The sequence below is a fragment of the Humulus lupulus genome, chromosome 2 (genome assembly GCF_963169125.1).
Source record: "Humulus lupulus chromosome 2, drHumLupu1.1, whole genome shotgun sequence".
NCBI classification, from domain to species: Eukaryota; Viridiplantae; Streptophyta; class Magnoliopsida; order Rosales; family Cannabaceae; genus Humulus; species Humulus lupulus.
In genome coordinates, this window is record NC_084794.1 from 23,334,329 (window position 1) to 23,358,735 (window position 24,407).

Sequence of the window (24,407 nt, forward strand, 5' to 3'; positions counted from 1 at the left end):
AAGAAAAAAAATGGAAGGAGAAAATAATAAATACAAAAATGAAGAAAAAATAGAATGAAAAAAAAACTGAAAAAATATGAAAAAAAAAAAAAACAATACAAATGAAAGAAAAAAAAAATGAATAGAAATGAAAGAAAAAAAGAAGAGGAAGAATGAAAAAATGGAAAGAAAAAAATATGAAGGAAAAAATTAGTAGAAAAAAAAAAGAAAAAGGAAAAAATGGAGAAAAAACAAGGAAAAAAAAGAAGAAAAAATGATGGAAAAAAATTACTTTCAAAATCAAAGAAAACATAACAATGATAAAAAAATGTGATATTTTCATATTTTAGTTAGCTACTAATTGTGTTTCCTATACCTTAACTTTTTCCTTAATAAATTTCCATACAAATTAAGAAAAGTATAACTCTCATATTTTTGCACATTGATGGTATAAAAGCCATATTTTTTAAAAATTCCCTTATACTAGATCACTTAAGTGGGTTTGGGCTTCACTTAAATAGTAAGCCCGTGTGTTATAAATAACACATGTAGCTTGCATTATAGAAAATTATTAACAAATTCATTTATTGAGTTTCGCCAATATAGGATCGAAAGGTCATTATGAGACCTATCATTAATTACAATACTGGCTTAACTAATGAAAAATATAAAATATAGATTCATAGCATGGAAATTACATATAAACTGATCTAGACATGTCTATCCCTAAATGATTTTTTTAAGGTAAATAGAATTTAGGTTCCTAATTTCACTACGACAAATTTGATATACAACGACACCCTACGATGTCTTACACCATTGGTGTAAGACATTAAAACTTATGAGGGATTTTAAATGTCTTAAGATGTGAGACATTGAAAGTTTTTATTAATGGCTACAATTGGAAGACATTAAAAACAGTGGAAGATGTTGAAAATATGCTGTTTAAAAACGTGGTCAGGGGGACATCCAACGTCTCCCACTGGGAGATGTGCCATGTGTCCCACATATCCCATTGAAAGACGTAGGACTTAGGGTTGTGTTCCACCATTGAAAATTGTTCTATATTGAGCTTGAGGTAAGCTTCTAGCCATTAAAACGTTGGTTTTGCTATGTTTTTCTATTGGATTTCAGCTTGGATTTTTAAGGTTGATTATGAGAATTGATGGGAGGTTTTGGCAAGGGTTGATTGGGTTATGATGCCTAGGATGTGTGTATATGGTTTTGGGGTTCATTTGGGAGTTTAAATGAGGTTTGGAAGCTTGTTTTGAAGGTTGGAAATGGAGGAGTCGAATGAGGGAAAAACTAGGGTTGAAAACCCTCGTTGTAGCGCTACAACACCTAGCTATGGGCGCTACAGCGCTAGCCAGGGGCATTCTGCCTTGCTTGTAGCGCTGGGCGCTAGGGGGGTAGCGCTACCCTGCATTTCCAGATTCTTGTTTTAGTCACTTTTGAGGGTTTTTGGCTCGGGTTTCAATTCCTAAGGCTCAGGATCGAATCTACTCATCGGTTGGGTACAATTCGGGGTCCCGAGAGTGAGGTTTAGGTCAAGACCCTTTTATTGTTGATTTTTATTGGAAGTTATATTTGGTTATGACTATGTGACCGCTGAGGAATCAAAGAGTTGATCAATCTCAAGGGTCGTTCTTTTATTATTTCTCACTCGAACCAGAGGTAAGAAAACAGCACCCAGTATGTGACATGCATGGTTATTTATGAGGCATGTTGAGTGTTTAAATGTGGACATTGATTGCATATCAATTTCTTATCAAATCTTGCTTACTTGTGAATGGCACTGACTCATTAGTCAGAATCAACAATGGTGTCAGTATTAATTGTGAAGTTGTGATTCATTAGTCAAGTTCGACAGTAGTATTGAGCATTGGTCGTATGTTATTGGCCTAAGAGTCAATAACGGTTTTAGCGTGTTTAACGAAAGTTGAAAATATTAGATCTAATCGACATAAGCATTGAATGACTCATCATGAACATTAATGCTTGACCGACCTCAAGTTCGATGAAAATTTAAAGCGCTTGTCTAGTCTCATGACTAGTCACTCAGAGCCAGGGCCAGAAGGCCCAGGTGACTGCATCGTCACATGGCTAAGGGTAGGAAACCCACACTAATGACTCCATGGTCACTCATTTGGTTTACATTAGTGACTCGCTCATTAGTCACTCATCTGGCTTGAGCTAGTGACTCCGTGGTCACTCATTTACTAAGGGTGCAAAACCCACATTAGTGACTTACACATTAGTCACTCATTTGTTTAGGGCTATAAGCTCTCGATGATTATCATAATAATCATCTGAAATTATATACACGCATTAATGAGTTTTCTTGCTGAGCCTTGGCTCACGGGTGCTATGTGGTGCATGTAAAGAAAAAGAAAAGCTCACCCAGTCTTAAGTGGAGAGCTTAGGTGGCGATTTGTACATATGCGGCCGCTTGACCACCACAGCCAAGGAGTTTCTCAAAGGAACTAGAGGGTTAACCCTATTTTTGCCGCTTAGGTCGGCGAGTTGTAATTTTACACTATAATGACCATTTTGTATTATAAATAACTTGTAAACGTTTTTATGGGCCCATGAACACTTTTATGTTTTAAATAAAATATATCATTTCCTTTTGATCAAGTTTTTCACCTTAACCTATTAATGACACCTAGATCCACGTTTATAACCAAATGACTCGATTAGTGAGTTAAGCACGGTTCAAAGTTTACAGTAACGGTCTTGGAGTAACCAGGGTGTTACAACTTGGTATCAGAGCGTGCCAAGGTTTAGTGTTCCTGTAGACTGGCTGAGCATGTACACGCACCACTGAAGACAAGCTCGACTCATGGTTTGGTAACTATTTATATGGTTATATATTTAATTGCTTAAATATAGTATAAATGCTTTACCTGTCTACATGAGATACATTGGTAAGGTTGTGCCTTGACTACTGCATCATCGGCAAGAATGTGCTTATTAGTACTGATATTGCTAGAACATGCTTACTAGTATTGTTCATTGTGAATTATCAATTGATACTTGTTAAATGCTAAATGCTATGATCATGTATCCATCTGTATATTTGTATAACTATGGAATAGATGATTATTTGTTGATCTTGGACCGTGAGGTGGCAAGAGGTTTTGTTATTACTACTTAACTGGGCGCATTGATTATTTTAGCACAGTATAAGTGATAGAATGATTCCAAGACAGACAGATTCATCAGCTGGCCAGGAAGATCAAGGCTAGAATAACAGGCAGGGTGAGGAGAATGACCAGAATCAGATTCCACAGCCAGCTCCTGATAACTGGCAGCAGTTGTTTAATGACCTACAAGCCACAGTATTGAGGCAGGAATAAGAACTCTGCCTTCTTAGACAACAGCAAGTGGTGGACCCAAAACGGGTATGTTTTAAAAATTTATACTCGCAAGCGCACGAATCGTATATGAAATATAGTGTTCGTGTAAGCACGGGATCGAACCCAAAGGAGTTGTCTAAAATAATAAAGAAAACTATTTTAAACCAAAATTAATAAATTCTAACCTAGCTCCAAAGATTGATGAGTTTTAATGTTATGAACATAAAATAAAAGATTGAAAATAAAACTATTTAAGAGAATAAAAATAAACCAATAATGATTTGAAAATAAGTGTTAAAAGAAATATGATTAAGATACTAGAATCCACAAAATGTAAGTTTAATAATACTTATTAGTATATTAATTCTCAAGTTTTATTGATTGTTAAAGTAAGTCAAACTATCATTTTCCAAATAGATTTATAATTTTAAGCACAAATTACTTCTAAAAAAAGATATGATTTTTCTTCACTTTTCAACAAGTATATTTTCAAAGTATTTAATATAAATCAACCAAATGAAACAACAAAAAATCAAATAATATCATTTATAAGACAAAACATAATATTTTTGTTCTAAGCATTGGATGTGTACAATTTAATGACACATCTTACACAAAGAATATTATGTTTTGCAAAATGAAGAACAAAGTGCATATTATCTAACAATCCAAAATATGAGATATTAAAGATGAAAGACATATATGAAGAAGAAAAATCCATAAATTTTGTTGCATTACAAGGGAAATCAACATACAACATAAATATTATCTAGTTACAAGTTGCTTAATCACGATCTTAATAATCTTATGAAAAAGATTAAAATCGCATAACTATAATAGAAATTACAAAATAAACAAAATACATACTTGAAAAACCCAAAATGGTGAGAATGGTAGAAAATAAGATGGTAGCCAAAAATTAAGCACCATCAAATGGTCTTGAAAATTCCCTATTTATAGCCAAAATGAGAGTATTAAACTAAAAAATTTAAATTAATAATAATATGGAAAATATGGGTAAATTATAGGGTGTAATGATGATTTTTGTGGTGAAATATGTGGAAACGTTGGGTAAAAAAGTGGCATTTTTGGGCATAGGGACAAGGGGACAAGGTGGGCTCAAGAGGAGAAGTATTGGTGGCTTGGTGGGTGTGGCAGGCGGCTGGGCAAGTTTGGCCTGGCGTGGTGGCTTGCGCAGGGAAGAGGCCCAAGGAGCTGGGTTATGCGTGGGCTTGCTGGGCAGGAGGACACTGGCTCGGGCCTGGGCTTCGGGCCCACGAGGTGCACGGCTGGAGCTGGAAGCTTGGGCTAGGCCGTGGCTGGAGAGGCTGCTGTTTGAGGCTTCGTTGGGCTTTGGGGGCAGCTGGAGGAGGCATGGGGCAAGTGGGCCTGGTGGACTGGGCCGAGACGGAGAGGCGGGCCCAGGCTATGGGCTGAAAGCTGGGCTCTACAAATCATTTATTTTCAATTTTGCCATACTTTCTTCTTCAATTTTCTTGGCTTTTCAAACACCAACCATACAACAATTTCCTACAAAATAAACATAATTTAAGTCATAATCAAATATTTTTAAGTATTAAATAAATCAAATTAATTCTTTGAAAATATTAATTATAACTTAATTTAATGTAGCATTTAAGTTCAAAAGTGCATATTTTTACTTCTAACTTAACAAGACTAATTTCAAATAATTAAATTACAACATATTATAATAAAATATCTATAAAAACATACAAAAATATATAAAATCATGATAAGACTAATAAATTCAAAATTACTTAAAAACTTAATAAATTAATAAAAAACTTAACAACTTAACACTAATTAGCTTATAAATAGTGGTAAAATAACTCTATTTTGTAGATTTATCAGCAGGTCCCTGCATGAACCAGTCTACCAGAAGCACCACCTATATCGGTGCCAACAGTTGAGCAACTGCCTGAGACTGGAAACAAATGGGAGCCTCTTTATGAAAGGTTCAGGAAACAGCAACCTCTAGTATTTGAGGGCAGTGCAGATCTTGCTAAGGCATAGCGATGGATGAGCATGATTACCACCATCATTGTAATGCCCCACGTCACTATGACTGCTTCCTGGAATGACGACTAGCCCTACAAACCAACACGAGTCTTTCCAGCATGCTTTGTCCTCACTCGCACACTTCCTGGGAAAACTTCCTAGGAGGTCACCCATCTTGAGAGTACTTTAGGTCAAGCACGCTTAATTTGGAGTTCTCAAGTGATGGGCTACCGAAAAGAAGATGCATCTTATTGGCATAGGTAGTACCCATTAATCCATTTAAGCCATCTTCAATTGTGTAGTCCCATACCTACACAATCATAGAATCATCACACTTGACCTTCCCCAGGCGGTGTGGGATTGCACAACTTTACCCGGTATTTCTCCTTACGGATCACAGGATTCTGACTGTCACAATCACCCCCCTTACGAGCCTGACGTCCCCGTCGGCCACACTTCCAGCTGGGTCAAGGCTCTGATACCATCTGTAACGCCCCACGTCACTATGGTTGCTTCCTGGAATGACAACTGGCCTTACAAACCAACACGAGTCTTTCCAGCGTGCTTTGTCCTCACTTGCACGCTTTTTGGGAAAACTTCCCAGGAGGTCACTCATCTTGAGATTACTCTAGGTCAAGCACGCTTAACTTTAGAGTTCTCAAGTGATGGGCTAACGAAAAGAAGATGCATCTTGTTGGCATAGGTAGTACCCATCAATCCATTTAAGCCCTCTTCAACTGTGTAGTCCCATACCTACACAGTCATAGAATCATCACACTTGACCTTCCCCAGGCGGAGTGGGATTGCACAACTTTACTTGATATTTCCCCTTACGGATCACGGGATTCTGACTGACACAATCATTGACTTCATGAGGGTGACTGGTAATGAGAGGGTGGCCTATGCCACATACATGTTTCGGGAGGATGCTCGAATTTGGTGGGAGGTTATATCCCAGACCAGAAACATCAATGCCCTGAGTTGGGAAAAGTTTCAGACTCTGTTTAATGAGAAGTACTACAATGATGCCATCAGGGTTGCCAAAGCTAAAAAGTTTATCAGATTACTTCAGGGGAGTTTATCAGTGACTGAGTATGCCCTAAAATTTGATAGATTGGAAAAGTTTGCCATGGAGCTGGTAACCACTGATGGGACCAGAAGGGAGAGGTTTCTCCAGGGGCTACAGCCTAGATTAGCCCAGGATGTTCGTATCACCATTGTGGCTGGGGTTACTACTTATGCACAGGTGGTTGAGAAGGTGATCACAACTGAGAGCGCAAAGAATAAGATCTGGTGGGATAATGCAGCCATAAAGGAGTTTAGGAGGACATGTTCTCCATTTGTGGGTTCTGGTAGGGGTGGAGGCCCCAGTGATCAGAAGAGGAAGGTTCCTAACACCTTCCCAGCTCCAGGTCTTGATAGGCGACCTCGTGGTATTTCAATGGGTTGTCAGGGTGGTAGTGAGGCCTGGAAGACTTATCCTGAATGCCCTAGGTGCAAGAGGCGCCATTTGGGAGAGTGTAGGCCAAAGGCCTGCTTCTTATATGGAGTAGTGGGTCATTTCAAGATGATTTGTTTGATCAGTTGCAAGGTAAAATGGTATTCTCAAAGATAGACCTGCGTTTTGGTTATCATTAGTTGAGGGTCAAGGAGGTAGACATACCAAAGACTGCTTTTCGCACTAGGTATGTGCATTATGAGTTCTTAGTCATGTCTTTTGGATTGACTAATGCCTCAGCTGCTTGTATGGATATGATGAACAGAGTGTTCAAGGATTATCTGGACCAATTTGTGATCATCATCATCGATGATATCCTGGTTTATTCTCAGTCAGAGTCAGAGCATGAGTAGCATCTGAGATTGGTTCTACAGAGACTGAGGGAACACAGGTTGTTTGCAAAGTTCAAGAAGTGTGAGTTCTGGTTATCTCAGGTATCTTTCCTTGGGCACATTGTCAGTAAGGAGGGGATTAAGGTAGATCCAGCCAAGATTGAGGCAGTCAGAGATTGGCCAAGGCCAAAGAATGCTTCTGAGGTTAGAAGTTTCCTTGGATTGACAGGTTATTACAAGCGTTTCGTGGAAGGGTTCTTTAAGATTGCTATTTCATTGACTGAGCTGACACGCAAGAATCAGAAGTTTGTGTGGTCAGTCAGGTGTGAGAACAACTTCTGGGAACTGAAGCAGAGATTGATTACAGCTCCAGTTCTGAGTCTTCCAACAGATCAGGAGAAGTTTGTGATTTACTGCGATGCTTCACATCAGGTTTTGGGCTGTGTTTTGATGCAGTTAGGGAAGATGATCGCTTATGCCTCACGTTAGTTGAAGGAGTATGAACAGAGATATCCTACTCATGATTTAGAGTTGGCAGCTGTGGTCTTTGCATTAAAGGTATGGAGGCATTACCTTTATGGGGAGAAGTGTGAGATCTATACTGACCACAAGAGCCTGAAGTACTTCTTCACGCAGAAAGACTTGAATATGAGACAAATGTGTTGGCTGGAGTTAGTAAAATATTATGATTGTGAGATCTTGTATCATCCAGGAAAGGCCAATGTCGTAGCTGATGCTTTAAGCCGAAAGGGTCCGAGACAGATTTATAATGCGAGGTTGATAGCGAGAGAGTTAGCAGATGATATGACCATAGCTGGTATAGAGTTGTTGGTGGGCCAGTTGGCCAATATTACGCTGCAGTCTACACTGTTGGAAAAAGTAAAGGAAGGTCAGTTGGGTGATCCACAGCTGATCAAGATTAGAGAGGATGTTTTGGCTGGAGTATCCAGAGATTATACAGTGCCTGATTTGGACTTGTTGAGATACAATGGTCGGATATGTGTTCCGTTAGACACTGCTATGAGGCGAGAAATTCTGGATGAATCTCATACTATACCTTATTCTTTGCATCCAGGCACCACGAAGATGTGTCAGGATGTGAGATCGTTATATTGATGGCCTGGGATGAAGAGGGATGTAGTGGAATATGTGCCTAAGTCCTTGACATGTCAACATGTCAAGGCTGAGCATTAGAGGCAGGCAGGGTTCTTGCAGCCTCTGGATATCCCAGAATGGAAATGGGAGGATATCACGATAGATTTCGTGGTGGGGTTACCTAAGACTGTTGGTCAGCACGATTCAGTATGAGTTATTGTGGATCGCTACACCAAATCAGCTCACTTCTTACCAGTGATGACTACTTATATAGTTGACTAGTATGCAGATCTCTATGTGAGAGAGATCAAGCGTCTCCATGGAGACCAAGGTCGATCATGTCAGATCGGGACCCCACTTTCACTTCCAAGTTCTGGGGGAGTTTACAGAAGGCCATGGGAACACAGTTGAAATTCAGTACTGCTTATCATCCTCAGACAGATGGACAATCTGAGAGGATGATTCAAATATTAGAAGACATGCTGCGAGCATGTGTGATATCGCCCAATAAACTCCTAAGTGGTGCCAGTAGTAATCAGGCTATGTCGTATCCACAGAGAGACAAACACAACTAAAGATTTGATTAATAAATAAAAGATAAAAATATAGTAGAATTGAAGAAATGAATTTCATGAAAGAAAAATGATAGATTAGGGAAAGCAATCAAATGAAGAGCATGGCAAGGTAGAGATGCAGTGCTGTAAACACAGTTGCAATTCTACACCATTAATTGCAACTGGAAGATGTATATGTTAAAAGCACAAATTAAATAATCACTACTACAATTTGGACATTAGCCATCGGACATGAGAGGTCGGTTCTCCTTAAACTGACTTAACACATGTTCATAAGTCGGTTTACACAGAACCGACCTATCATGTATGTCCAAGGTAAGCATGGGAGGTCGGTTGCGCGAGAACCGACCTACTATGTGGACATGGTAGGTCGGTTCTGTGTGAACCGACCTCCCATGCTTATAGAAGACATAATAGGTCGGTTCATGCAAAACTGACCTACCATGTTGTCATGGTAGGTCAGTTCTGTGTGGACCGACCTACCATGTCCTACCTTGCTGACATGGTAGGTCGCTACTATGTGAACCGACTTATCATGTCTCATTATAAGAATTTTAAAATATATTAATTTATTTAAACTATAAATATATATATATATCTATATGTAATAAGCTATAAATATATATATCTATATATAAAAAAATATACTTATTAATATTACATAGATTATAATTTTTGAAATATAAATAAATTAATAAATTATTTGTAATTAAAAAAAATTAATTAAATTTTTTTATAAACAAGAAAGTATTTTAATTTAATAGTATTTATAATTTAAAATACAAAAACTTTATAAAATAATTTAGAGTATCTCTTTAATAATTTTTTAGATGACATGGTAGGTCGGTTGTGTGGGAAATGACTTCTCATGTGACATGGTAGGTCGGTTGTGTAGAACCGACCTACCATGTCATTATAAAAATACATTATTAAAGATACTCTAATTTGTTTTATATTATTGAAATTATAAAATATATTAATTTATTTAAACAATACATATATATAATTTATTTGAGTATGAAATAAGTATAAAAAATATATACTATTAATATTACATATATTATAATTTTTGAAAGATAAATAAATTAATAAATTATCTATAACTAAAAAGATTTATTTCATTTTTATAAACAAGAAAATCTTTTAATTTAATAGTATTTATAATTTAAATTAAAAAAAATTATAAAATAATTTAGAGTATCTCTTTAATAATTTTTTAGATAATATGGTAGGTCAGTTGTGTGGGAAATGACTTCTCATGTGATATGGTAGGTCGGTTGTGTAGAACCGACCTACCATGTTATTATAAAATTACATTATTAAAGATACTCTAATTTGTTTTATATTATTGAAATTTGAAAATATATTAATTTATTTAAACAATACATATACATAATTTATCTGGGTATAAAATTAGTATTAAAAAATATACTTATTAATATTATATATATTATAATTTTTAAATATAAATAAATAAATTATTAATAATTATAAATTTTAATTTAATTTTTATAAATAAGAAAATATTTTTATTTAATAGAATTTGTAATTTAAAATAAAAAACTTATAAAACAATTGAGAGTATCTTTTTAATAATTTTTTTAAATAACATGGTAAGTCGGTTGTGAGGGAAATGACATCTCATGTGACATGGTAGGTCGGTTGTGTGAGAACAGACCTACCATGTAATTATAAATATATATTATTAAAGATGCTCTATTTTTTTTTAGATTATTGGAATTTTAAAATATATTAATTTATTTAAACAATACATATATATATAATTTATTTGGGTGTGAAATAAGTATTAAAAAATATATATACTTATTAATATTACATATATGTTTAATTTTTACATCATAGATCAGTTCTAGAACAGACTTATCATGTTGCATCATAGGTCAGTCGCTAATGGACCGAGTTACCATGTTAAAATTAGGGCATTGAAAATAAAAGCCCAATTAATTTGAAGTATCCCGTGTACTATTCTTCTTCCTCACCGTCCACCCCGCGTATTTCTTTCTTCTTCATTCCGCCAGCAACCCAACCCTCTCCTTCCTCAACTCCGGTCACAACAGGGACCTTCTCCTCAGCTCCGTTCGGCAGCCTCCATCGTCATTCACCACAGTCTTCAGTCAGGTTAGTCTCCGTTCGGCAACCCATATTTATATTACACACACACACACATATATATATAAATTTATATATTTCAAGAGAACGGCATGATTTCATGATTCATGATTCACTATTGCCTATTTAGCACTCTATATCTACACAGATTATTTAGCACTCGAATTTATGTTGAGTTGAGTGATACTAATTATATATATATGCATGTATATTATAGGCAGCCATATGGTTTAACTTCTAACCACCTATATTAAACTATCCCAACCCCCCCTTAATGTATGTTTTTAGCCACCAACACTAATTAAATCCATACAAAACAACCCACAAATTCACTCCCGTGCTTAAGAACATAAATGAAAAATAATCGGTACCGTAAACTACGAAGGAATTTCACGAATTTGTACCGACCTATTGTGGCTGGTTTCTTGTGGTTCCATCTTCTCTCCACTTTAGTCCACAATGCTATGGACTCAACCAAACCATTCCACATGAATTTCGTACTCAGAATCTAGGAGAAAAATCACCGTAAAATAGGTTCGGAATTACGTTTTTTTTTTTTTGACAAAACAGTGAGCACCATTATCTTCTATAGCCTCAGGTCTTTAAGTTAGTTCTATACACAGTTTTGTTCCAAACAAGTCTTATACACAGTTTTGCTCCAAACAAATCATACTACCCTCGAGGGTTGAAGCATCACCACTAAAATGAGAACCGAGAAACCTCTTCATCTTCATCCTCATCTATAGCATCCTCATCTTCAGAAAATAACTCAAAATCCTCATCTACTTCTTCATTTTCTTCATCCATCATGACTTTACTGGTCTCTTCTTTGTTTTTCAAACCAATACTTAAAACCACAGTTTCACCGTTGGACTTCTCCATATCCTTCCTCAGTTTATCCATATTCTCCTTCCTCCGCTCTTCCTCCAACCGCTGCTTCTCTGAACATCTCTTGTCAAGATCAGCCTTATAAGTTTCCATATACTCTGCAGAACTTGCTTCTATTGCCTTAAAAAAGTCATCCATTCCAGCACCAGAAACCGCATATACACCAACAGAATGTAAATTCTTATAAAACTCATCCAGTACAAGGGAGAGGCTCTGGGTTAAAGTTGAGGAGTAAGAGTCATCTGCATTTATTACAGCTTGAAATGCTTCAAAATCTTCCATCCACTCTAAAGCAAATTGATGTTGAGCCACATCGATCTTGTTAAATGCGAGCACAAGAGGCAACTGTGTCTTGTAAAGTATACTACAAGCATAAAGCATATTGCTCATAAAAGTTACTGGGCTAGACGAGCGGGGTGTGTCAACTACATATGTGACCACAGTAGGAAATGTAGAAGCAAAAGCTTCGGTGATGATTGCACCAGAAGCAGACCAAGTGAATATCTCAATCTGACCAGCAGTGTCTACAAGTACATAATCAAGCTCATCTTCTCGTCTCTCAATAACTGAGACTACCTGAAATAGAAAAAACTATTAGGTGAACCAAACCCAATGCGACCAAAACATTCATCATAAGAGTTAAATCTCTTGGAGAATGAGTACATATACACTGCTGAAAGCAAAGAAAAAAATAAGTAAATATAAATGGTAAGCAATACGAGTAATAGAACTATAAGTAAATATAAAGTCACAAGCTCAACCATTCATGATATAAATATAGTAGTGGTCACAATGTTCATTGCAAAGAAAGAAATAAATAAATATGGCTAACTCAACTCCATGGTTCCTCACCTAGGCAGCCATGGTTTCACTTCTAACCACCATAACCACCATTCGGCCACCACAACCACCACCCTCACCATCATCGGCCTCCATCCGTGACCACTCAAAGTGGCACCTCCATACACGGCCAGCCACCATTCTCAATCTCTAACCACCACCAAACCATCTCAAATCTTAAGACCACATATATTAAACTATCCCAACCCCTTGATGTATGTTTTTAGTCCCCCAACACTAATTAAATCCATACAAAACAGCCCACAAATTCACTCACATGCTTAAGAACATAAATGAAAAATAACCGGTACCGTAAACTACGAAGGAAGTTCACGAATTTGTACCGACCTATTGTGGCTGGTTTCTTGTGGTTCCTTCTTCTCTCCACTTTAGTCCACAATGCTATGGACGCAACCAAACCATTCCACATGAATTTTGTACTCATAATCTAAGAGAAAAATCACCGCAAAATAGGTTCGGAATTACATTTTTCCTTCAAGAATACTCTAGAATTTCTACACATGATACGTGAGAATAATATATAAAGTAGTAGAAATATTTAGTCATATATAAAGTAGTAGAAATATTTAGAAATATTTAGTCATATATACATATATATTTATATATATATGCATGTATATTATAGTGTGATATAAATATAGTAGTGGTCACAATGTTCATTGCAAAGAAAGAAATAAATAAATATGGCTAACTCAACTCCATGGTTCCTCACCTAGGCAGCCATGGTTTCACTTCTAACCACCATAACCACCATTCGGCCACCACAACCACCACCCTCACCATCATCGGCCTCCATCCGTGACCACTTAAAGTGGCACCTCCATACACGGCTAGCCACCATTCTCAATCTCTAACCACCACCAAACCATCTCAAATCTTAAGACCACATATATTAAACTATCCCAACCCCTTGATGTATGTTTTTAGTCCCCCAACACTAATTCAATCCATACAAAACAGCCCACAAATTCACTCACATGCTTAAGAACATAAATGAAAAATAATCGGTATCGTAAACTACGAAGGAAGTTCACGAATTTGTACCGACCTATTGTGGCTGGTTTCTTGTGGTTCCTTCTTCTCTCCACTTTAGTCCACAATGCTATGGACGCAACCAAACCATTCCACATGAATTTCGTACTCATAGTCTAAGAGAAAAATCACCGCAAAATAGGTTCGGAATTACGTTTTTCCTTCAAGAATACTCTAAAATTTGTACACATGATACGTGAGAATAATATATAATATTTTTATTATGTTTATTATTTTAAAAATGGCCTACATTATATTGGTAGTAGAAATATTTGATCATATTCTTTTTTATTTATCAACTAAATTATTTTGCTATAATTTGGTAGGAAAATATGATTAATTGCTACCAATTATATTTGGTAGCCAAAACTCTATTTTCTTATAGTGACACTAATACAAAACATGTTCATTCTTGACTTTCTTTTTCTATATAATAGATTATATATATATAATTTGACGATGCTTAACTAATGTATAATTAATTTTAATGTTCCTGCAGGCTTCAGTTAATTATTTTTCTTGGTTATTGTTAATTGCCAGAGGTAAGTATGTTATCTTATTAGAGGAGTTTGAATATCTTAAATATTCATCCATAGTGAAGTAGGTTCTGAGATAAAATTTGTGTGCTGCGGTGACAATGGAATGTTGAGAACTTGTGTGTTTTAGTGAAGTAGGTTCTGGGAAATTTATTTGTGTGCTGTGGAGATATAAGGAAGAAACTTATTGTGTGTTGTTTGAATTGTTTGATTTTTTGTAGAAATATGGTTAGGTCACTATTATAAGGGAAATGTTGCCCGAATTCATCTAGAATTATGTTTTATTTTCTTATATTTAAATTATATTGTGCTTGCATATTTCTTCTTTGATTGGTATAGGGAAGCTTTGTCAAAATTTATGTTAAAAAGATAGTATATTAATAGGAATATGACAACGCTAAAAATTTTTTATGGGAATTTTCTACATGCAGGAGGATTTTAGTCCAATTTTAGGGAAATCTCTGTCGAAATTTTTCTAGGAAATGGACAAGAGTTGGATAACAAAGGATAGACTTTCAAAAGAGTATGAAGAGGGAGTTGACAACTTTATTAAGTTTGCCTTAGAAAATACAACGGATCCTTCAAGAGTTCATTGTCCATGTAGAAAATGTTCAAATTTGAAAAAATTAGACATAATGGAGATAAAGAGCCATCTATACTTTAACGGAATGGACCAAACATATGTCATGTGGATTTGGCATGGAGAAGAAGATGACTCTAACAATAATGTTCCCAATGAAAGAAAGCAATTTGATCAAGTATTTGATGACCTTATAGAGATGGTGAGAGATGCAGATGAACGTTTTGTTGATAAGCCTGAAGAATTTTTGAAATTCTTAGAAGATGCAGAGAAACCAATATACTCCGGGGCACCTTTGTCAAAATTAGTTGTTTTAGTAAAACTATACAACTTGAAAGCTGGTAGTAGTTGGAGTGACACAAGTTTCACAAAGTTATTAACTTTATTAAAAGAAATTTTACCAAAAGACAATGAGTTGCCTTCCTCGATTTATGAAGCGAAAAAAACATTGTGCACATTAGGAATGGAGTATAGCAAGATTCACGCTTGTCCAAATGATTGTGTTCTATATCGAAATCAATATGAGAGTGCAACTGAGTGCCCCGTATGTAAAACATCTAGATGGAAAAAAAATAAGAACAACAAAAAATGTAAGAAAGGGATTCCGGCAAAAGTATTGTGGTATTTGCCACCAATACCTAGGTTTATACGTTTGTTTCGAAATCCCGAACATGCCGAAAGTCTGCGATGGCATGAGGATGGAAGGATCAAAGATGACAAATTGCGCCATCCAGCTGATTCCCCAGCTTGGAAAGAATTGGATGAACTATGGCCTCATATAAGAAAGGATCCTAGAAATCTTCGACTTGGTCTTTCTGTTGATGGCATCAATCCATTTAGCAATATGAGCTCATCTTACAGTTGTTGGCTAGTGATTCTATGTATTTACAATCTTCCTCCTTGGTTGTGTATGAAAAGAAGATTCACAATGTTAACTTTATTGATATCAGGTCCTAAGCAGCCTGGAAATGATATAGATATCTATTTAGCACCTTTGATAGATGACTTGAAGGTGTTGTGGAACGGAATTGATTGTTATGATTCTTTTAAAAAAGAAAATTTTATACTTAGAGGTGTACTCTTATGGACAATCAATGATTTTCCTGCTTATGGTAATTTATCAGGATGTTTTGTGAAAGGATATAAAGGATGTCCGATATGCGGTGAAAAGACAAGCGCCACAAGATTAGAACATTGTAGGAAGATGTGTTATATGGGTCATAGAAGGTTTCTACCAGAAAAGCATTATTACCGGAAGCAAAAATTAGCATTTAATGGTGAGCAAGAGTTGCGAGAAGCGCCTATACCAATGACTGGAGAAGCTGTCTATGAAGAGATTCGTTTAATAAAAAATAAATTTGGTAAGCCTGTGGAAAAGGTCGATGAAAGTGTAGAGACAAAGGGGAAAAAGAAAGGCAAATGTAAAACAAACATCAAACGAAAGCGCAATAAGAAAGATCAACTAGCGGAAGATTCAAAGAATGCTACATGTTGGAAGAAGAAGTCAATTTTCTTTGAATTGGAATATTGGGGACATTTGTTAGTAAGACATAATCTTGACGTCATGCACATTGAGAAAAACATATGTGATAGTTTGATCGGAACCTTACTTAATATTCCTGGGAAAACTAAGGACAGTATCTCTGCTCGTAAGGACCTTGTGTTAATGTCTGAATCAAAAAAAGATTTGGCACCTGAAACAGGTGAAAGAAGAACTTATTTACCTCCTGCTTGTTACACCTTGAAGAAAGACGAGAAACGTAAACTTTGTGAAACTTTGGCAAATGTTAAGGTTCCAGATGGGTATTCATCAAATATTCGTAATTTAGTATCTTTGAAAGATTGTAGACTAATCGGTCTTAAATCTCATGATTGTCATGTATTGATGCAACAGTTACTTCCAATTGCTATTCGGGGATCACTAGACCAACATGTTAGAAATGCTATAATACAAATGTGTTTGTTTTTTAATGCCATATGTTGTAAGGTTGTTGATGTATCTAAGTTGGACAAGATTGAAATAGAAATTGCGAAGACCTTGTGCTTATTTGAGCAATACTTTCCTCCATCTTTTTTTGATATCATGGTTCATTTGGCAGTGCACCTTGTTAGAGAAGTAAAACTATGTGGGCCTGTATGTTTTCGTTGGATGTATCCATTTGAAAGATTGATGAAAGTTTACAAAGGTTATGTTAGAAATCGAAATCGTCCAGAGGGTTGTATAGTTGAGGCTTACATAGCAGAAGAAGCGGTTGAATTTTGTACTGAGTATATTACTGATGCAGAAGCAATTGGTATTCCCAGAAAGACAATGAGTGAAGATGTTATTGGAAGAGGCATCAACAATGGAAGACTCACCTTAATAAAAAAAGAAGACTGGGATGTTGCTCATCGAAATGTTCTAGAGAATACAATTGAAGTTCAAGCTTACATAGAGTAAGTATTAATATTATGTGAAACGATATCTAAGCAATGATTTATTGTCCTAATAACAATATTCTTAATTTCAGAGAACACTTGGAATATCTTCATCGTGAGAATCGAAATAAATCAAGAAAGTAGATTCAAGATTACCACCATCGGACTTTTCATCAATGGTTTCGTGATAGGGTAGCCTATTCTAATTCCTTCATTATAAGTATACTTAGTTTTTAAAAATAACTATATCAAAATCTATAATTTATTTTACATTATGCAGATTCAATCTGAATTGAGTATGGAGTTTCACAAAGTATCTGAAAACTTAAGATGGATTTCATTAGGTCCGACTAATATGGCAATTAAACATGATGGATTTGTCGTGAATGGATATAGATTTAGTACAAAAGCTCGTGATGATGTTAGAGTGACACAAAATAGTGGTGTATGTATTGTTGCAAAAACTCTTCAATTTGCTTCAGCTCGTGATAAGAAACCATTTTAAAATTGACCTTGTAAGTGAGCTTTTAATATTGATTTTAATTTTTGTAATGGTTTAATAAATAACTAATTGAGTTTTATTTTGTTGTAGCAAACTAAATTAGGCACAGATGAGCCAATAGATCGATCTATACTTTGGAAGGAGGCAAGGAAAGATGCATCAGGAAATTATGTAAATGAGTGTGACAAGCTTATAGGAGATGCCATTGTATGTTGTAAACTAACTTGGATTTTTTTTTATCCTTCATTATATTTTATTACTAAATTTATGAAATTAAATATTGCAGGATGACCTTCTAGATAAGAGAAATGAGGGAACACTTGTAGAAGTTGGGACAAACGATATATTGACACAAGTGTTAGGAAAAAAGGAGCACCCTGGTAGAGTAAGAGGCCAAAGTCGTGGCGTTACACAAAGAGACTACTTTTTGAAGCCAGCAGGAGGTTTTAGTGGACTTCAACAATATCAATTTCAATTTCAACAACACTAAACTCAAAAATACTTAGATGACTTTAAAAAGTTAGAGCAATCCTTTGAGCAAAGACTACGTAGTCAAACTGAACAATTTGAAGTAGAACGAAGAAGAGAAAGAGAAGAACGAGAACGAGAAAGAGAAGAACGAGAACAAGAACGAGAGTTGTTTTTGACAAAGTTTACAGAATTAGCAAACCAAATTTCATCATTAAAAGGAAGTGAAGTGAGTTTGCCTACGATAGTTTCACCAACAAGTGTGACCCCTACGCCAATGGAGGTGGTAAATGAGTCTTTGGTTTCTTCAAAGGTATTTTATTCTTCACCTATTCATATTATTATTGAAGAAAATATACATTATAACATAAATATTATTTTGTCCTCATCTTTAACTTGTAGGTTAATCAGAAGTCTAGATTATTGGCAGAAAATGGTGATACTGTTGCTATTGGACGAATAATGGCAACGAGCGGAAAAATTCATTGTGTTGACTTAAGAAAGGGTAACTATCGTGTGCAAGTGGATGAGTGTTGCAATGAAGATGCTAAACTTATGTTTCCTATTGGGGATGAGATTTCTTTAGTACATCAAGCTGTTGGCCACTATGTTGAGTGGCCATCTCATATGATCATTCCTTACGATTCAGATTTGGTAAGATATTGAGAAACAACTATATTTAGTGATTAAATTATTTTTCATGACTAACATGTGTTACTTTCATGTTGAAGCTACCTCAGAAGTCAAAGAAGCAAAAAAGGAATAGTTCACCAATACCTAATGCCCCAATGACACAAGAGAAGTCTCATCCTTCCCAAAGACTTCCTAGTCAAAATGAAGTAGTGTCAAGCAAAGCTAGTGCCCCAATACTCTTCAAGATTCCTAGTGGGGTTCCTCGATTTATCAAGTGTCTATTAACTACCGTGAAGTATGTGGAGCCAAGTTTCATGGTCAAAGTTCCAATGGATTTCGAGATATTAGGCCATGAAAATGATTTATACATCTCACAAGAAGATATAGTCCACGTTGGCTTAATGGAAGAGATTGGAGCATCATGTGTATCATTATATATCAGGTATCAAATATTTTTAAAATAATCATAAGTTTTTAGATGACGTATTTTATAAATTTAACAAAGATAAATATTTTTTTTATGTAGAATTTTATACTTCCAATTAGTGAAAAAAGAGATCAGTCACTTTTTTCGTTTTGTTGAGCCAATTTGGTTATCAAATGTTAGATCCACTGAAGAAGAACGAGTTGAATGGGTATCAAAGCATATGATTGATTCAAATCCGGGTCAGATGTGGTTGTTGCCATATCATAGGGGGTAAGTTTTTTACTTTTAGTATTTTGTTAGTGAATATATATAATATTAATAATGATTTGTTTTTGTGTTTTTGTTAGAAATCATTGGATGCTTATAATAATTGATTTTGATCACCAATTGTGCTATTTCCTGGATTCTCTTCACAATTTTCCACCAGATGAAATCAAATCACTCATTTCTCGGTAAAAATCTAACCAATTAACTACATACTCTTAAATTCATTTAAAAATTAACGACATCTAAATGTTTATGTTTTTATTGCTTAGTGTCTTTCAACATTTACGCACAAATAATGCGAAAACTAAGGGTGTCGCGTGGAGAACTGTTAAGTGTCCTCGTCAACCATTACAATCAGTACAATGTGGATTCTATGTTATGAGGATGATGAAAGATTTCGTGACAAATGAGTTTTCAATGCGATGGCTAACTAGTAACGTAAGTGAAAATATTCATTATTAAAGTTCTAGCTTTACCTTAATATTAAGTATATTAATTCAACTCATGCAATGAATGTTGTTTTAGTGTGGCGGGAAGAACTCTTACACAAAGGATGAGATCAATGAAGTACGTGAAGAATGGGCACAATGCGTCATGGATTTGATGAGTACTACATAGGTCCACTCACTTTTGTTAACTTAGACTTTTAATGAGATATACTTACAATGTCAACCTAGACTTTCTTGAAGATATACACACTTTTGTTGTCTAAGTTTACAATGCTTATATGAGTCATTTTGTAATTAACTTAAGACTCGTTATTTTGGATACTTACTTCAAATTCTAGTATTTTATATCACTGTAATATTTATTTTGTTTTGTTCAGTTTGTTTGTATAAAAAGCATGATTTTTTTGGGCATAATACACTTTTTAATAAAAAAACACCATAAATTGGTTCTAGTAAAACTAACAATAGATGTCTACACCATAAGTCGGTTGTGACCCGACTTATCATGTTTTACATCAGAGGTCGGTGTGCAACTGACCTACCATGGTTTACACCAGAGGTCAGTTGGCGCCAAATCGACCTCTGGTGTAAGACATGGTAGGTCGGTTTGCAACCGACCTACCATGTCTTACACCAGAGGTCGGTGTGCAACCGACCTACCATGTCTTACACCAGATGTCAGTTTGCAACCGACCTATCATGTCTTACACCAGAGGTCGGCGTGCAACCGACCTACTATGTCTTACAACAGAGGTCGGTTTGGAACCGACCTACCATGTCTTACACCAGAGGTCGGTTTGGCTCCAACCGACCTACCATGTTTTTACATCATAAGTCACTGCATGGGAAGTCAGTTCCCAACCGACTTATGAACATTCAGAAGTCGGTTTTTAACCGACTTATCATGTAATTTTTGTAGTAGTGAATCTAGATTAAATTGAATCTAACTCCTAATTTCATAGCATATCATATTATATATCCAAGAGTGACAAAATACCACTGGCAGAATGCAGTAAAAGACATACAATATAACAAATATACTAAAATAAATTAACAATCTAAGTTACATAAGAAAAGCATGATTGAACTTATGTAAAATATGCTAAATAATTTTAGAAAAGAAATTAGAAGATGAGAAACAAAATAATTAATAAGATATGGAAATGAAGCATAAGAAGAATCAATATCACTATTGAGAATGAGAAGTACAACAACTACACTCTAACCTCACCAATATTTCTAAAATAATTCACTCATTTTTGTCACCTAAAACAAGTAAAATTAAACTAGAAATAAGAAAAGAAACAAAATAACAAAGTGTATTTTTCCCACTCTACAATCTAATGATTTACACCGATTTTGGTTCTCTATTTATAAAGAAAATATGACCCAAAATGTGTAAAATCGTGTACAAAATAGTGGAGAAAGTGGCTTCAAAATCTGATGCAAAATGGGACAAGTTGGACACGTGGCATGCATTAATTGGCTCTGGAAAAAATCTTGTTGTTGGAGTGGGGGACACGGAGGCCACGGGTCGGCCCGTGAGAGGAGCTCGGCAAAAGGCGTCAGGCAGAGGGTGGGACAACGTGGGCACGTAGGGAGCAGCTGTAGGCAACTGGGGGACAAAAGGCCACGTGGCGCTTTCTGACTAGCTCGGCAGGAGGCGTGGCAGCTGGTGGGACCCGCAGGGCAGGCGCGTCAGGTGGCAGCTGGCTCGCGTCAGCAACTCAGCTCGGCTCCGTGGCTGGTTGTGTGGCTCGGCTAAGCTCCGTCTGGTGTTGGCAGCTAAAGGCTTTGGGCTTGGGCTTTATTTTGGCCATTTAAAAAATGTCATTTTTTTTCATAATTTCTTCAATTCGAATTCTTTCTTTCTTCTTTATGTCAAAATACATTTTATTTCTTGAAAATGAATCACAAATTAAATTAAAATTAATATTTTCAAATATAAAATATATTACAATAAATCCATGAAAATATTAATTAAAACTTAATTAATTTAAAACTTTAAGACTAATAAAATGATATTTTTGAGCACTAATTAGTGTGCTAGACTTTGGTGGATCCTGGATTAAGTATCTACCTTTGATAGAGTTTTCCTACAACAACAATTGTCAGTCTACCATTAGGGTGGCACCTTATGAGATGCTGTATGACAGGAAATGTAGATCTCCCATTCATTGGGATGTGACAGGAGAAATGAGATACTTGGGTCTTGAGGCAGTTTAGAGGACCAGTGAGGCCATTGAGAAGATTAGAGCTCGGATGCTCGCTTCTCAAAGCAGACAGAAAAGTTATGCAGATCCCAAGCGCAGGAACGTGGAGTTCCAAGTGGGAGACTATGTTTTCCTTAGAGTCTCGCCATGGAAAGGGGTGAGAAGATTTAGGAAGAAGGGCAAGCTGAGCCCTAGATTTGTAGGTCCATTTGAGATCCTAGAGATGATTGGTCAGGTGGCTTACAGGTTGGCCTTACCACCGGCATTGTCAGTTGTGCATAACGTATTTCATGTTTCAGCTATTTGGAGGTATGTATCTGATGTGACTCATGTCTTGAGTTACGAAGATCTGGAGCTTGAGGCAGATCTCTTATACGAGGAACTGCCAATCCAGATACTTGACAGAAAGGACAAGGTCCTCAGGAATAAGACGATACATTTGGTTAAGGTACTATGGAGGAACAACAATGTCGAGGAAGCGACCTTGGAGCTAGAGTCAGATATGCAAAATTAGTATCCCAAGTTGTTCAGGTAAATTTCGAGAACGGAATTTCTGTAAGGAGGGGATAGTTGTAATGCCCCGAAATCCCTAATGAGGTTTAATGGTTGGATTAGTAGACCGGAAGGGCCATAATTGACTTATTATGTCATTAAATAATTATGTTCATGTTTATGTGAATTATATTATAATATGATGATAAATGCATGCATGTGGGTCCACGTTTCATTATAGGGGCATTTTTGTAATTTGGCCCATTGGTGGCATAATTGTGTATTTTCATGCATGTTGGTGAATTATTGTTGAGGCCACATCATAATGTGGATTTGTTTGAGCCATTCGCAATGAGACGATCTTTGAGTGCAAGTTAGCGGTTTGGTCATAACGGGATTAAGTTCAAGGCTCGGGGTAATTTGGTGATTAGAACTTTACTTAGAGTTAAAGGGTAATGTGATATGATTTATTAGCATTTGAGAATATTGTGAATAACGGAAATTGGAGAGCGTTAATTATGAATAATGGGACTAGAAGAGAAATGACAGTTTTACCCTTGGGAGTCTTTAAAGGATTTTAAATGACTTAGGGGCAATATGGTCTTTTCACTCTAAGGATAAATATAACTAGAGAAAGCTGTAGAAACCTGGCCAAAATAGAGTAAGCTTATTCTTCTCCCGTACACCATTTCTTCTCATTTTCTCCTTGGATTTTTGAGCTTAATTTGAGGAACCAAGCTAAGGAAGTGGACCTTGAGGGCTTAGGGTTATGTTCCACCATTGATGTAACGCTCTGGCTATCCCAGAACAGTTACGGTGAACAATGAACCGAAAATTTGACTCTCTACCCGAGTCCTTTGGTTAAAAACGTGCTTCTAAGTGTTATTAACATGCTAAGGTGGAAAACCAATAAAAAGGAAATGATATATTTTATTAAGTATATAAACTGTTCATGAGCTCATCAAAATATTTACAAGTTATTTGTAACAAAAAATGGTCACTACTGTTTCAAATTTACAACCCGGTCGACCTAAGCAGCAAAAATAGGGTAAACCCCTAGTTCCTCTGAGAACTCCTTGGCCGTGGTGGTCAAGTAGCTGCATATGTAAACATCACCACCTAAGATCTCCACTCAAGGCTGGGTGAGCTTTTCTTTCCCTTTACCTGCACCACATAGCACCCATGAGCCAAGACCCAGCAAGAAAACACAATATAGCATGATATAATATCAACAATGATCATAATAATCATTCAGGACTATCAGTCCAAAACAGATAAGTGACAGTCACAAAAGTCATTAAGTTGGGTGTAGCTCCCTTAAGCCTTGTGACGATAGGGTCACCAGGGCTTAACAGATAAGTGAATCTTTCACTAGCTTAAACATGATAGGTGCATGATGACTAGTCACCAACATAACCTTCCTCATGACTCTAGAGTCATAACTATGGAACAACGTTCCCTAGCCATGTGACAAGCAGTCACCTAGGCCTTTGGCCCTAGCTCTGAGTAACTAGTCTTAGACTAGCCAATCACTTATAAGTTCATCGACCTTAGGGTTGGTCCAGCGTTAATGCCTTAAAGTCATTCAATGCTGATATCGATTAGATCTAATCTTTATTCGGCCCTGCGTTCAGGATGCTTATGCCGGTTCTGA

General features: G+C 36.1%; 2 protein-coding genes across 2 annotated transcripts; one reads left to right on the forward strand and one right to left on the reverse strand.

The window, feature by feature from the left end:
* Positions 1-11,623: 11,623 nt before the first annotated feature.
* On the reverse strand, positions 11,624-12,811 carry LOC133814035 (GPN-loop GTPase QQT2-like). Its single transcript, XM_062247053.1, has 2 exons — positions 12,755-12,811; positions 11,624-12,451 (listed from the first exon to the last, which is right to left on the reverse strand). The coding sequence occupies exons 1-2, from the start codon at positions 12,809-12,811 to the stop codon at positions 11,687-11,689; spliced, it is 822 nt and encodes a 273-aa protein (XP_062103037.1). The 3' UTR covers positions 11,624-11,686.
* A 1,975-nt stretch (positions 12,812-14,786) lies between these two features.
* LOC133814036 (uncharacterized) lies at positions 14,787-17,324 on the forward strand. Its single transcript, XM_062247054.1, has one exon. The coding sequence runs from the start codon at positions 14,787-14,789 to the stop codon at positions 17,322-17,324; it is 2,538 nt and encodes an 845-aa protein (XP_062103038.1).
* Positions 17,325-24,407: the final 7,083 nt, after the last annotated feature.

Bases quoted from the DNA above. Each gene is read 5' to 3' on its own strand.
- LOC133814035 (XM_062247053.1), bottom strand. From the start codon at position 12,811: ATGGAGGCCGATGATGGTGAGGGTGGTGGTTGTGGTGGCCGAATGGTG. The intron at 12,452-12,754 runs GTTAGAAGTGAA...TTTCTATTTCAG, and splicing joins GCCGAATGGTGGTTATGGTG to GTAGTCTCAGTTATTGAGAG.
- LOC133814036 (XM_062247054.1), top strand. From the start codon at position 14,787: ATGGACAAGAGTTGGATAACAAAGGATAGACTTTCAAAAGAGTATGAA.